The 14,631-nt window shown below is 47.5% G+C and overlaps 1 protein-coding gene across 1 annotated transcript in view; it reads right to left on the bottom strand.

Annotated features, from left to right (window-relative positions):
* MYH9 (myosin heavy chain 9) overlaps positions 1-14,631 on the bottom strand; it is a 329,257-nt gene that overhangs the window by 275,124 nt on the left and 39,502 nt on the right. The window contains exon 2 of the mRNA XM_075321969.1: positions 5,673-6,025. Coding sequence (XP_075178084.1) covers positions 5,673-6,005 — 333 coding nt within the window. The 5' untranslated portion in view covers positions 6,006-6,025. The remainder of the gene's footprint in view (positions 1-5,672; positions 6,026-14,631) is intronic.

Below are 14,631 nucleotides of genomic sequence, written 5' to 3'. Positions count from 1 at the left end.
GGTCAGCATGCTTCCACCCGCACCTAAGACAAAGGTCATCTGTCCGGATCCCCATCTTATGTAGTATACTGGGTGTCCTGTACACCCTATGCAGCAAAAACTGCGACAGTCGTTGACTTTGAGACAGCCAGGCCCGGAGTCTGAGACATTACCTCATCCCACTGCTCATCTATCATAGGTCCCACATCTCTCTCCCACTTTTCTCTAACTTGTAGAGGGAATTTGTTAAGATATCCAGGTAACATTGCTGTATACAGCCTAGAGATAATACCATAAGAGTGGTCAGAGGTCAGCGAGGGTGTGACTCTTCTCTATACTATACTAGACTATACTAAGACCCTCATGGCGCATCTGTCTCGTAGGCATGTCTGAGTGGTAAACACTGATAGGAGCTATGGGGTATCTCAAATTCAGCTTGAAGCTGATCAAAGCTTTGAAGTATGTGGTTCTGAAGTCTGAGACAACAAATGCACACCCCTACCCATCCATATTCTCCAAACCGGGAGTTTGTGCACCTTGGGTTCACACATCGCGACAACGACGTCGCTGTTACGTCACCATTTTCTGTGACGTAACAGCGACCTTGTAAGTCGCTGTTATGATCGCTGCTTAGCTGTCAAACACAGCGACGCAGCAGCGATCATAATGTCGCTACATGTGCAGAGAGCAGGGAGCCGCGCACACTACTTAACGCTGGCTCCTTGCTCTCCTAGCTACAGTACACATCTGGTTAATTAACCCCATGTGTACTGCAGCTACATGTGCAGAGAGCAGGAGCCGGCACTGTCAGCCAGAGCGGCGGAGGCTAGTAACGAAGGTAAATATCGGGTAACCAGGGAAAGGGCCTCCCTTGGTTACCCAATGTTTATCTTAGTTACAGCTTACCGCAGCTGCCAGACGCCGGCTCCTGCTCCCTTCATTTCGTCGCTCTCTTGCTGTCACACACAGCGATGTGTGCGTCACAGCGGGAGAGCGCCTTTGAAGAAAACGAACCAGGGCTGTGTGTAACGAGCAGCGATTTCACAGCAGGGGCCAGATCGCTGCTCAGTGTCACACACAGCGAGATCGCTAATGAGGTCACTGTTGCGTCACCAAAACCGTGACGTAGCAGCGATTTCGGTAGCGATCTCGCTATGTGTGAAGCACCCCTAATAGTCCATGATTATGCCATAAGGGCCAGTAGTCTGTTCCAGATATTCCCAGTAACTCCTCTCTATCCCACACCCTATAAAGTAGTGCCAACGTTTGGTATGAAGGTCTGTTTGTAGCCTGCATCCAAAAAAAGCCACTGGATATCTCCATCTGGTAAGGCTCTTCACCAATTTACCCCCAGCATCACATGCTTGATCCTTTCCCCACCCCTTAAAATGCTGCATCTGTGCTGCAATGTAGTAAATCCACGGGTTGATCCCCCCCCTCTCTGCAGAGTCTCTAGGCGAATTCTGGCCTGACGCTTTCTCCAGAGGAATTCACAAAAAAATTTCCAATGTAGCCATATTGGGGCGTTGTGGAGAAGGTATAAAAAATGTTTAAGCATCGGCACCATTTTTAGTAGGTTGGTTCAGCCAGTAAGACAGTGGAAGTCGGCACCAAGCATCTATCTTACGCCTAAAGTGAAGCAGCAGAGGTTCCAAGTTCTGAGTATAATAGTCCTGCGGCCCAGCACGGACAACTATCCCCAGGTATTTAAAATGTATCCATCATTGGGACTGGCAAACCCAGGGCAGAGAAGTTTGGGAAAAGCCAGCCTTGCTTCCCATAGATCTGCTCCCAACAATTAGCAGCCCTGAACATTTCCCAAATTCTCTTATCTGCTGGGCCCACTGACATCCTCACCTCACTAAGATACAATAAGCCCATGTTCACACAGTGCATCTTTTATTGCATTTTTGATGTCACAAAGAGTAACCTAAAACATGCATTGCCTTCTCCCTGCAAAGTCTGAGATTTCTATTTTGCTGTCCACACTGGACATCTTTTAGGCTGTGTTTTTGAAGATGCAGCCATGATGCCACATGTCAATTGTGTGTTTTTCCAGCATTTGAACCGTTCCAGTTAATAGATTTGACTTAACCCCTTAACCGAAAATACGCCTTTTCACAGCGGTAATTAAGGGTACTTCTTCCGATCCGCCGCTTTTTAACAGTGGTCGGGAAAAAAGGTATAGCGCCCCTTAGAGTTGGAAAATCTCCGGGATTTCAGCTACTGGGGGTAGCTAAAACCCTGGAGATCATGATCAGGGTCAGTTTTTCCGGTCACAATTCATGTGATCGCCGTTACAAACCGTGTAACAGCGACGACGTGAAAGTTAATGCTGCGCCGGTAAAAAATGATTCTTCTCCCATCTGGCATGATCAAACATGTCAGATGGGAGATTAATGTCCTCCCCCGGTTACTGGTATGGCCAAAATCTCCTGGCCCCCCCTGGTCCCAGTCCCCCTTCCGACAATCTAAAATGGCCGCTGCCGCACGAGTCGTGTCCCGCCGCATTTATCCTCCTTTGATTTCTGTGCAATCTGACATGGCAGATGGCACAGAAAGGTCCTCCCAGGTCACCCCCTGTCAGGCTGTCTCCCCCGGTCTCACTCGTTACCTTCTGCAGCCTCAGTCCTCCACACCCCTCCTTGTCTTCAGCCGCAATGCTGCTCCCATGCGCAGAGCACTTGTCAGCCGGCTCTCTGCACGTAGGGACATAGCTTGCTGCAGGTTCACATTGCTGTGCTGTGGACCCAGGGAGCATGCTACAGAACATGCTGGAGAGCGCGAGTGCAGTATCACTGCACTCACTCCTCAAATGGGTCGTGGGACCTCCAAGATGGATTACTGTGGACCAGATTTTTTATTTTTTAATAAATTGGTGATTGGGAGTGTTTTTTCAAATAAAAATTTTTTATAGTCTTATTATAGACTGGGTGTGTGATGTCAGATTTCTGATAGACGCCGTGACATCACTAACCCCAGGGCTTGATGCCAGGTGACATTACACAGCTGGTATCAACCCCATATATTGCCCAGTTTGCCACCGCACAAGGGCAACAGGATGAGCCGGGCAAAGCACCAGGATTGGCGCATCTAAGCGATGCGCCACTTCTGGGGCAGCTGCGGCCTGACATTTTTAGGCTAGGAAGGGCCAATAACAATGGACCTTCCCACCCTTAGAATACCAGACCACAGTTGTCCGCTTTACTGTAGCTGGTGATCCAATTTGGGATTGGGGGGGGGGGGGAGGATCCTATTTTTTTCATTTATTTATAAATAAGGAAAGAAAAAAAAAACCCTGGCTGCCCTTCGAATTGGATCAGCAACCAAGGTAAAGCTGCCAGCTGTTTGCAGGCTGCAGCCGTCTGCTTTACCCAAACTGACTTAAAAATGGGGGGACCCCACTTTTTTTTAATTATTTATGTTTTGACTAAATACAAGTCTAGGCACCCTTTCGTGCCACATGAAAGTCACTAAAAGGGTGCCAGGTTAGAAAATGTAGGGGGGTGGGACATATGTGTTTGACATCTGCCCGTCCATCCTCGCTTTTTAGGCTGCGTGCCCTCGATTAGGGTTTCGAAAGCTTGACGCTGAGTTTTCGCTGCGTCCATAACGCGTTCAGTAGAAGCGCAGTGGGAGGTTTTTTAGAAACCTGCTCACTGTGCTTATTTTCTCCACAGCAAAAACTGACATATGGTGCTGCAACATGTTAATTTTTGCTGCGGAAATGAGAGTTCTCTGCGAAGAGAATAGAGTTGGGTTTTTTTTATAGGGCATTTTAAAATTATTTTTTGAGCAAGTGACAGGTCTGTTTGCAGTGATACATAACATAGCTCTGCTGCATCTTGACAGAAGCTGTAGAGATCAGTTTAGAGCGGAGAGTTTCTTCTCTGCATGCTTATGATTAGTCAAACTCATGCAAAGGCAGAAATACAAGAGACAAGTGTTTGGCAACACCCAGTTGATGTATTACAAAATTCTAAATCGAAATTTTACAAGCTAACCTCAGCAAAAAAAAAAAAAAAAAAAAAAAAAAAAAAAGGAAGAAGAAGGAGACAATAAAAAAAAGTTACATTCTACCCTGCTCTGTAGCCGCTATCCCATGATGTGGTGGCCAGGTTGACATGCGCCAACTGGTGCAATGTCCTCCAATCGATAAAGTACCTGGACCTTCATCTTGAAGGTGTCTGACCCTATTCAAGGTTGTGCCAAACAGGAACGTTTTATAATTGGGAGGCTTCCATCTCCTCCTACCTGCCACCTTTAGGCTGGGGCCACATGGGGATTACTGCGATCCCCTCGCATGACACTCGGCTCACGCTGGCAGTACAGCAGAGCTGAGTGTCATGCAAGTGTCCCTGCGACAGAGATCCGACCGGACCTCAGCTGCGGGGGGAGGGTCGGCACTGCTGAGGGGAGGGATTTATCTTCCTCTCTCCTCCGTAGCCGGCTATTGCCATTCTCACACTGCACTCTCGGTACAACAGTGCGAGTGCAGTGCAATTTTTCTCTCGCTCCATACAGTTAAATGGGTGCGAGAGAAAATCTCGCATTACAATCGCAACATGCTGCGATTGTTTTCTTGGTCCAATTAGGGATGAGAAAAATCGCTCATGTGTGCTGACACATAGGCGAATATTGGTCCGAGTGGAATGAGATTTTTTTTATCGCACTCCACTCGCAGCGATTTTAATGCAGTGTGGCTTAGGCCTTAGTGTCAGAGTGGAACACGTTAGATTCAGAGTCAAGAGGATGGTTTTATAAAAGACACCCGAGGTAGTGGCAATAGGAAAGTAGTCAAGGGTGAATGCATTTCCTTAACGAGATATGACTTCTCCATAAATGCAGGAGTTTCATCTTTGACAATAGAGGTTTTACATAAAGGCTTATGAAGACATACGAGTAACCAGCATATTCAACAACTGTTATATTTAGATATTGCAAAGCTGCCCCATTCCTTGCATCACTGAAAAAGAAAAATGTCATGTGCCATCTGTGTTGCACACTAGTGCTGTTCATTATTTCCACAGTGAAGTGTATAAGTCTTAGGCTATGTGCGCACGTTGCGTATTTCCATGCAGTTACACTGCGTATTGCACTGCAGCGTAACTGCATGCATCCCCAGCACAATCTATGAAGACTGTGCAGGAGACGTGCGCACATAGCGTATTAGAACGCAGCGATTCGGCTGCTGCCCAAAGCGTGCGTGCGCTTTGCATGCTGTCTATAGGGAGAGGCAGCATTCAGAGCGCACGAATTCTGCAGGCACCAGGCGCTTCAGAATGGAGCTTTTCAGCTGCGCTCTGAAGCGGACCTTGTGGGCGGTGCAGAGCGCACATAGCCTTAATCTTTCCCCATGCAGAGGAGGTGATCTGGTGCACTGTCAAGAACTGGGAGATGCACAATATGAATAAATATGGTTTAATAGTAAGGCCGTGTTCACACTGCATTGTGATCTTTCAGTGATTCAGTCAGGGCTTCTGGGTGTCCGCCTCCAGTAAGTGTATACTCTTGAAAATGCTGCCTGACAGAGCACACGATGACTCCATTACAATTAAAGGTCTCATAAGCACATGCATCCGAAACCAGTTGTGGGGGTGGGGACGCATAGCAAAAAGGTTTTAAAACTATAATTGATCATAAAGTGACAGGTCTTCTTGATATTACTATAAAATATTTCAAGATTTACTTACATATATTAAGCCAGAATAGTATCGCTCTTTCAGATTGTGCAGGACAGATGCTTCATTCAGGCATGTCAGCTCGGCCATATCTTCAACTTTGGAGAACTTAGGTGGGTTCATCTTTTGTACGTCATCTTTATTGACCTTTACTTTTTTGCCATTTTCCGCCAACTCGACAATCACCTCATCTCCCACCTCTTCCTTCAAACTTGCAGCTTCAAAACCATGTTTTTCGGAGGGTACCCATATTTGCTTTTTCGCAGCCCAGTCTGCCTGAGCTAATGGATTGTTGATATAATTGCGATCCACATAAAGGTATTTGTCTGCATCTTTTTGTGCCATTATCGGTCAGTAAAACTGCTCTGTAAACCAGAAAACAAAAGAAAACATTAGAATACAAAGTTTTCAGATTGCTTTTTTCTTTAACGCTCATTGGTGTGTTCAGACTTCATGTCAAACATCACTGTGGTTAAATATTATAAAAGCATTTACCAAAACAGTAAAACTCATTCCCACGATAGTGTGCCGCCCCTGCAGCAGTCCAACTGCTCGGATCCGGGGTTGCTGTGGCTCGAGGGTCTCTGGACCCGGGGGCTTGTGGCCACGTGAAATGTAAAGGGTATTTACAGGGGATAAAATGTTTGTGACGCCACCTGCGGGTTGCGGTAAGGAAGAGTACCGCCGCTGTCAAAGGGAGTATCGGGGCAGATGGTGTGGGGGCAGCCAGGTGTCAGTCCCTCCGCAGGTAGGGAAGGCCCCAGATAGTGGAGGCTTGGTGAATGGGTGGCTTTGCCTTGGGAAGCAGGGTGCAGGGGCCAGGTTACTCACTGCGGTCGTGGTGATGCTGGATTTGGTGGAATAAGCAGACACTCACACAGATTGTAAACCAAAGTCTCTAGGCACTGCAGTCTCTACGGGGGGAGCCCGTCCAGGTCCCGCTCCCACCAGTGTCACTTGGTAAGTCCGGAGCCCTGCCTCCGTGCACAAATTGATTTTTCCATTGTGACAGCTCGGCTTGAAGCTTTCGGGTCCCCGCTACCCAGTACAGGATGCAGTTCCCTGTAGCACCCTGATGTAGTCAGGGGCGCTACAATAGGTTTCTGAAAGAAAAAGCTCAGCCTTCCGATGATGCAGGTCCTATGATCTGCCTACATCACTTTCCCTTGTGGATACATAACATCAGTGGGAAGCCCAGTATCTGGGCCTTTCAATATCCCTTGTAGAGTCCCTTATCAGTACTAGTCAGCAGCACTCAGCCGACCAACCGCTGCACAACTCGTTACTCTGACCTCAGCGATGGACCGGCTCCGAGCCAAGGGCTCGTCAGTAGCACAGCACCCTGGTTGGCGTAGTGAGTGCACACTCCATGTGCCAAGTGCTGTTGACAGATACTGGTAGATATAAGCCGCACCACTACCACGGGCAAGGAATTTACCAATTACTACTGTGCTACTTGCCAATGTATTGAGCACTGGACAGGTTGAGGATCTCCCCAGGAGGAATTTCCTACCATCCTAGCCCTAAGCATTAATCAGTAAGTCCTGCATTAGGTGTGCTTATCCCTACCAGAACCCATCACCACTGCTCAGAACAAACTGTATTGGTACATGCACTGTGCTTGCCAGGCACCGACTGCTGTGCTGATGGAGTGCCCAATCCTGGAGAGATACCTAGTTTTTAGCACCAATTCAACTAACAAGCAGTTATACAGTCCTTGGGCCACATGCTCACGGTCAGTGTTCAGAGTTTTGGATGCAGAGTATTTTCACTGCATCCAAAACATGGCGATGTACAGTTCACAGTAGATGAGATTTCTAGCAATGCCCTGCACACTCCTTGTTTTTCCCCCAGAGAGTAAGGCTGCTATCACACATATGGTTTGAGCAGTGCGGCTCAAAAACCTATGCAACGGATGCAGCGAAAACTGATCCCTTGCATACGTTTTTCCATGCGGCCTATCCGTTTCACAGATGCGGCTTGATACTGAGCATGCACAGTGCAAAAACCCGCATCCGGCGTCTATAGGCATGCATTGGAAATCGCGCCGCATTGTCCGGATGCGGCACAATGCGTTTTATTCCGCTGGACCAAAAAGAAAAACAAAAAACAAACACGTCCCAGGCAACGTTCCATCTGGCCGCCGCATGGGCTAAATATGCCGCATCCGGCAAAAAACGGAAGGAATGCAAGGCCATGCGGCACAATCCGGCGCTAATGAAAGTCTATGCGGAAAAACGCAACCGGCGGCAAAAAATAAAACGATTGCGTTTTCTGCAAAGCACTGGATTGTGCCGCACAGCAAAAACCAGATGTGTGAATGCAGCCTAAATTGAGCTGCAGTAGAGCTTCCCAAGCTGTAGCACGCCAATTGTTTGGTGCGGAGACTGTTCTCTGCAGAGAGAGCGAGACACCGCAACTCCGAGCCCAAATCGTGGGCAGGAGCAGCTGCAGTCTCCTGCAGAGGAGACTTGTAGCTCTGCAGGTCAGGACCTGCCACGTCCAGGACACAGCGGATCCTGATCGTGTGCACATAACCTTAAGATTATATTCATAATCAATATTACACACTTGCACAGAGATAGATATCCAACATCCATGTGGACCGTGATATACAGACTGGTCATGGGTGTCCAAACCTGATCTTTACTGCATAGAGAAAACGGACCAAAAAAAATAAAATAAATTTGTTGAAGATGCTTCCATTCCCCCACCCCAATCATTCCAGCATAATGAATAGAAGCTCATGCACAGACTTTACTGCACGTGTACAGTCGTGCTGCCTTTTGGCCAAGATGTTGTGAAACTGCTGAAAGAATTGCCGTGCAGTAACCTTAACTGGCGACTATATTCTGCCTATAAACAGTGCAGCATAAGCCACTGAATAAGGCGTCCATTACTTTTTCCTCAAACATGGCAGAAGAGATCTTTAGCAGAGATGAGAGAACCTGAGGTTTAATTGTCAAACTAAACACCAACTTAAATCAAGGTTTGAGTGCAAAAAGCATCGCTGTGCTCGTGTACGCAGTGTTCAGCCCTGTGCGAGCCGCTTGCAGTGTTTGAACGGCGCACACTGGGGGGTAATCACAGCATGCTTACATGTAGTGTGCAACCCAAAAAAAAAAAAAAAAAAGTTTGAAAAAGCCCATCCACCGTCCCCTGGAAGTGTGATCTGGTTATGGCTGGCTGTATATGGGCGGAGACGCAAACTGACAGTTACTTGCTCCGGGGTTTGCTGCTGACGAAACAAACCTCCACGGAACCGATCATCTCTAGCAGCACTACACATGGGAGAACACACAAGTACAGCATAGCCTGAAGCTTCATCCTCACTAAACAGAATGCTGTGGACAGCAAGTGTTTGTTCACATGCTGCGTTTTCACCATAAGACAAAAAAAAAAAAACAAAAACCTTAAAATGTTACACAGTACCAGCAAAGTGAAAGATTTCACAGCTTATTTTTAGGCTTGTGATTTGAAAAGACGCATTTTCAAATTTGCAACATATCAATTGTGTGTGTGTTTTTCCCCTGCAAGTAAACATGAAAACTCGTTAAGCAGTGCGTATTTTATGCAGAGTTTTTCTTGCTAACACTCATGCATTTGCAGAACTTGTGCGCATGTACTCAACATCTGACAGTTGATCCATGTCACCATTGCATTCAACAATTATCCCTGACAACCATTTTGTACTTCATGGACCACTCTGGGTTAGGGTACTTTCACACTTCCGTTCAACGCAATCCACCGCTATGGAAAATTTATTCTCCATAGACTTGTATTTACGACGCACTGACACAAGTGTCTGCATTGCATCCGCTGGCCGACGCTGATTCGTTATTTTGACTGAGCGCCGGGCGGGGGAAAATCAGCATGTAGCGTTTTTGGTGTCGTTGGAATCCGCCAAAGTATCTAATGACTATGGTGGCGGATTCCACCGCAATGCACTAAGCGGTGAAATCTGCTGACAGATTCAGTCACGTTCTACTGAGCATGCTCAGCATGTCCAGCAGAACGATCTTAATTGTTTAAAATAACTCCTGGTCTCTCGCATACGCAACGATCACGGACGTGGCGCTGCACAACTGTCACATTGCTCTGGCGGCTTCTCTTTTGAAAATGCCGGCCGCTCATTATGCCATCTCGTATTCCCTGCTTCCCTAGCCCACCGGCGCCTATGATTGGTTGCAGTGAGACAGCTGTGGGCGCGTCTGACTGCAACCAATCACAGCCGCAGGTGGGCCTATCGTGCAGTACAATATAGAGTATATTTAAAAAAAAACACCCTTTCCCCATATTATTAAAATCCCCAAATACTCCTCCAGGTCCGACGTAATCCACACTAGCTCCCACGATGCTTTCAGCTCTGCTACATCAGAAGCAGACAGGAGCAGCAGTAGAACACCACCGCTCACTGAGCTCCACAGAGCAACTGAAGTGAGTATCTGTCAGTGGGGACGTCACTGAGGTAGTGCCTGCGTGGGCGCGGCGATTATGGCTGCGGCCGCGCCTGCGTGGGCGCGGCGATTATGGCTGCGGCCGCGCCTGCGTGGGCGCGGCGATTATGGCTGCGGCCGCGCCTGCGTGGGCGCGGCGATTATGGCTGCGGCCGCGCCTGCGTGGGCGCGGCGATTATGGCTGCGGCCGCGCCTGCGTGGGCGCGGCGATTATGGCTGCGGCCGCGCCTGCGTGGGCGCGGCGATTATGGCTGCGGCCGCGCCTGCGTGGGCGCGGCGATTATGGCTGCGGCCGCGCCTGCGTGGGCGCGGCGATTATGGCTGCGGCCGCGCCTGCGTGGGCGCGGCGATTATGGCTGCGGCCGCGCCTGCGTGGGCGCGGCGATTATGGCTGCGGCCGCGCCTGCGTGGGCGCGGCGATTATGGCTGCGGCCGCGCCTGCGTGGGCGCGGCGATTATGGCTGCGGCCGCGCCTGCGTGGGCGCGGCGATTATGGCTGCGGCCGCGCCTGCGTGGGCGCGGCGATTATGGCTGCGGCCGCGCCTGCGTGGGCGCGGCGATTATGGCTGCGGCCGTGCCTGCGTGGGCGCAGCGATGAGGTGTGCCGTAGTGCCAGTGTGTGCAGTGATGGGGGCTCCAAGCTAAAACTAACACAAAGCGTTATTTCACAGGAATCCGTTGCCTTTATTAATACACTATTTGCAAGGCATCAGTCACATGCCTCACACAACGCATTGTGACGGATGCCAAACGACGCAAGTGTGAAAGTAGCCTTAACAGGGGGTTATGTAATTGGAGGGACATAATACGCTGATAGCTACAGAGTAGCTGCGGAGGTCAGATGCCACTGATGGGCTGCAGTCTTTCAGAGGTCTGTCAGTGCAGTGTACAGACTAGTGAGTAGTAAATTCCACAGGCCGTGAATGCTGTTTGAGTCAGTGGTGCCTATACTGCAGGACAATATGGGGTAGTGAAGTGAATAAAAAGGAATGGTTAACTACTTAACCCTTTCTCCTACCCCAGTAAGGCTATGCTCACAGGATATTTTTTCTATAGTAAACATCTCTTGGTAGAAAGACTTTGAACTACTTCATTGCTTTGTATAGGTGACAAAATGTGGCAAAACACATTGAAATGTTATGCCCACGTGGCAGATTTTTTTCTGCACAAGAAAAAAAAAAAAGTGTGCGCTTTTACACTTTTCCGTGCTTCTTCCTATCTATTGAGATAAAGGAAACTCAAGGGAAAAAAAAAAAAAAAGCTGAAAATTGATGCTACTTTTTCCGCAACAAAAAGAAAAGAAAACAAAAAAACCCACATCTTTTGCCAGGAAAAAGGCTGCTGAAAAAAGTGCTTCTCATGGGTTTATTTTTTTAAAACTTTGTCACTGCGATCACAGGGGTTCAGGCACTGTACCCCCGAGGTTGCTGCCGGGTCACAGGCTAATCTTACAGCCGGGACCCGACTCACTGTCCGAAGCTGTGCCTGCGCCGCCCTGGGCGGTTTTATCCCCTCAATGCTGCAATCAGTGTGATCGAAGCATTCAGGAGGCAGAGAGGAATCACTTACCTCCTCCCTAGCAATTGGGTCTCTAATGTGGTGACAGGGAGCCGATCGCTGTCATGGTAACACTGGGTCATCACTGACTACCTCGTATTACTGAGGTACGGATCGCCTCACGCTAGATGCTAGACTGTACGGCCTCCTTCCAGGTATGATAATTTGTGATGGGAGAGGGGGCGGCAAGTTCAAAATGCAGCCTGATGTTTTACAGACGGAATAAACCTTGTTTTTCTAAATCCACATGGGCATGGAGTGGTTTATAACAGAAGCAGTGATCTGGGGGTGAGACCCTCAGGCAGGGGAAGTTTGGGTGCATGAATATAGTGGATAGGAGGAATCACCACCACGCCCAACAACCAAGCTGGTCATGCCCATTAACTTGAAAGGCACGCATACATTCCAGGCTCAACCATAGTGTCACAGACCAGGGCACCTACGTCACCAGAGTTCCCTCCACAGCAAGGTCACGCGGTAAAGACCACGAGTCCTAGTTGCAAGGAACCCCGGTGACGTCTCAATGTGAACAGAGTTAATGCCGGTGGATATGCAGGACACCTAGGTTATCAACCAGCATGAACGTGATTCACCTTGAGACATCACTCAGGTTACTTGCGGTCACAGGTGAACACCCAGATGTGACTGTCTAACGTGAGTGACGTCACCGCTAATTGCAGCTCACGGACTGCAGTTACAGGTTTTGGTCATGTTCCATAATCGCGCGCTGTAATGTCAAATGTAGCAGTGCGGAATTGACGTGGGACCCCATGTGGATTATGTTTAACCTTCAGGGGTGGTTAGGGGGTTAAGTGGTGAAAGAGGGTGTTTTTTATTTTAAATAAAGGATTTTTTGGTAGTTTGGTTAGTTGCTTTCACTTAGATTAGTGATTGTGGGGGGTGGGGGGAGCGCGATGGGCCCAAACACCTGCAATTACTAATTTAGAAATTAGTGATAGCTGTGGGCAATTAACCTCTTATTACCCCGATTGCCACTGCACCAGGTCAATTGGGGAGAATCGGGTAAACCACCGGTTGATTTATCCTGGGCGACTTAAGGCTGTTATTCCAACCCCCAGCTGTCGGGCTTAATCATGGCTGGGTATAAAAATAAAATTATGGGGGACCACACGCGGGTATTTAAAATTTGAAGAAAAAAAAAAAAAACAAAAAAAAAAAACAAAACACCGTATGTGGTTTTTTATTTTGATATGCAGCCAAGATAAGCACACGGCTGGGGGCTGCAGCCTGTAATCGTGGCTTTATCTGTTGGTAGCAATACAGGGGGGACCCTACGTAAATTGATTTTATACCACGCTATAGACCCAGAGACAGCGCCTGTGATTACAACCAATCACAGATGTGGTCTGGCGCGGCACAGGGTCTGACTGTAGCCAGATACGCCGGTGAGTGGGGAAAGCCGTGAACATTCAAGATAATTGTTGGACCCGGAAGTAATGCTGCAGCAACGGGGACTAAGTTTGTACTGCTGTAAACACCCCTTTATTTTTATTTTTTTTATATCTATATCTATATCTATATCTATATCACTGGCCAATCACAGCCATGCCAATACTTGACATGGCTGTGATGGTCAGGGAGAGGATGGTTTTTGCCATCCCATCATTTACCATTCTTTGGAAAGATCTTTTGCAGTAAATGATTGGATGTTTGATCACAATCAGATTTTAACATTTTCCTATTGTTGCCGATCAGCATCGCTCATCTCTACTGCAGGGAACCCCAGTGATGTCAAGAGCACAACGCACACAAAAAAAAAAAAACAAAAAAAAAAACCACAACAACAACGTGGGCATTACATATGCGGTTTTTCCTGTATTTTTCTACAGACTCCATTGAAGTACATTGGGGAGGGGGAAAAAAATTAAAAAAGTGCGCATGAGATTTCTGGAATCACAATCTGAATTGATTGGAATCTGAAACAAAGCTTGATACCAGGAAGCAATATGTTTCTGTTGGCTTAGGCCCTGCCCCTCCTGGTCACATGGGTTCCATGAACTCACAGGTCCTGCAAGTCAAATATTAAATCGATTGTATAATCAGGGCTGTGGAGTCGGAGTCTATATAAAATGCACCGACTCAGACTCCTAAAATACATAATAAATTTGGGACAGTAGTGCAATGCAGAATGTGCTGATTATTTTTTTCATAGGAATTTACAAAAGTTATGAAATGTCCTATAAATGGCTGTTCTATTCCTGATCTAAGGCTACATTCACACACTGTTTTTGCTGTACTTTTGAGGATACGTTTTTCAGCTGCAAAAGCAGATCAGATTTAAAAACCGCATCACTTGAAAGGTTTTTGAGCTCAGATAATGTTTTCAATAGCAAAAGCAGATTAGAAAAATAACGGAAAATGCTTCAAACATGATAAGTACAATTAAACTGATGAATGAGAGTAATGAACAACAGCTAGAAGAAAATTTAGGATTCAGTATATGTGAGATGGAAGACCACAGTACTGTTCATGTAACTGAGGAACAAACATATTACAACAGAAGAACAGCAAAATGATATTTTAGAATTAGATCTTGTTGACGCTGCTTCAGGACACTTCATATTCATCACATGCACTGTGTTGTGCACACGCTGCAGCTGGCAATAAGTCTGCAAGAGGGACATGCTGGAAATCTGATTTGAAAAGTGAGGAAATTGGTTATTGCCGCCAGAACCCCTAAAATGGATTCCATCTTGAAGAGACGTGCTGGAAAGGGGCAATTGTCGATCAAGCCACTAAGTGGTGCAGCACTTATTTAATGATTGAGAAATTGCTTGAACTAAAACAGTTTCTTATAGATATGGCGAATCCTCAGGTAACTCTAAAGGTCCAGTCACACTAAGCAACTTACCAGCGATCCCAACAACGATAGGGATCGCTGGTAAGTTGCTAGGAGGTTGCTGGTGAGATGTCACACTTTGACGCTCCAGCGATCC

This window comes from Anomaloglossus baeobatrachus, chromosome 8, assembly GCF_048569485.1.
Source record: "Anomaloglossus baeobatrachus isolate aAnoBae1 chromosome 8, aAnoBae1.hap1, whole genome shotgun sequence".
NCBI classification, from domain to species: Eukaryota; Metazoa; Chordata; class Amphibia; order Anura; family Aromobatidae; genus Anomaloglossus; species Anomaloglossus baeobatrachus.
This window is presented reverse-complemented; position numbering and strand designations above follow the sequence as displayed.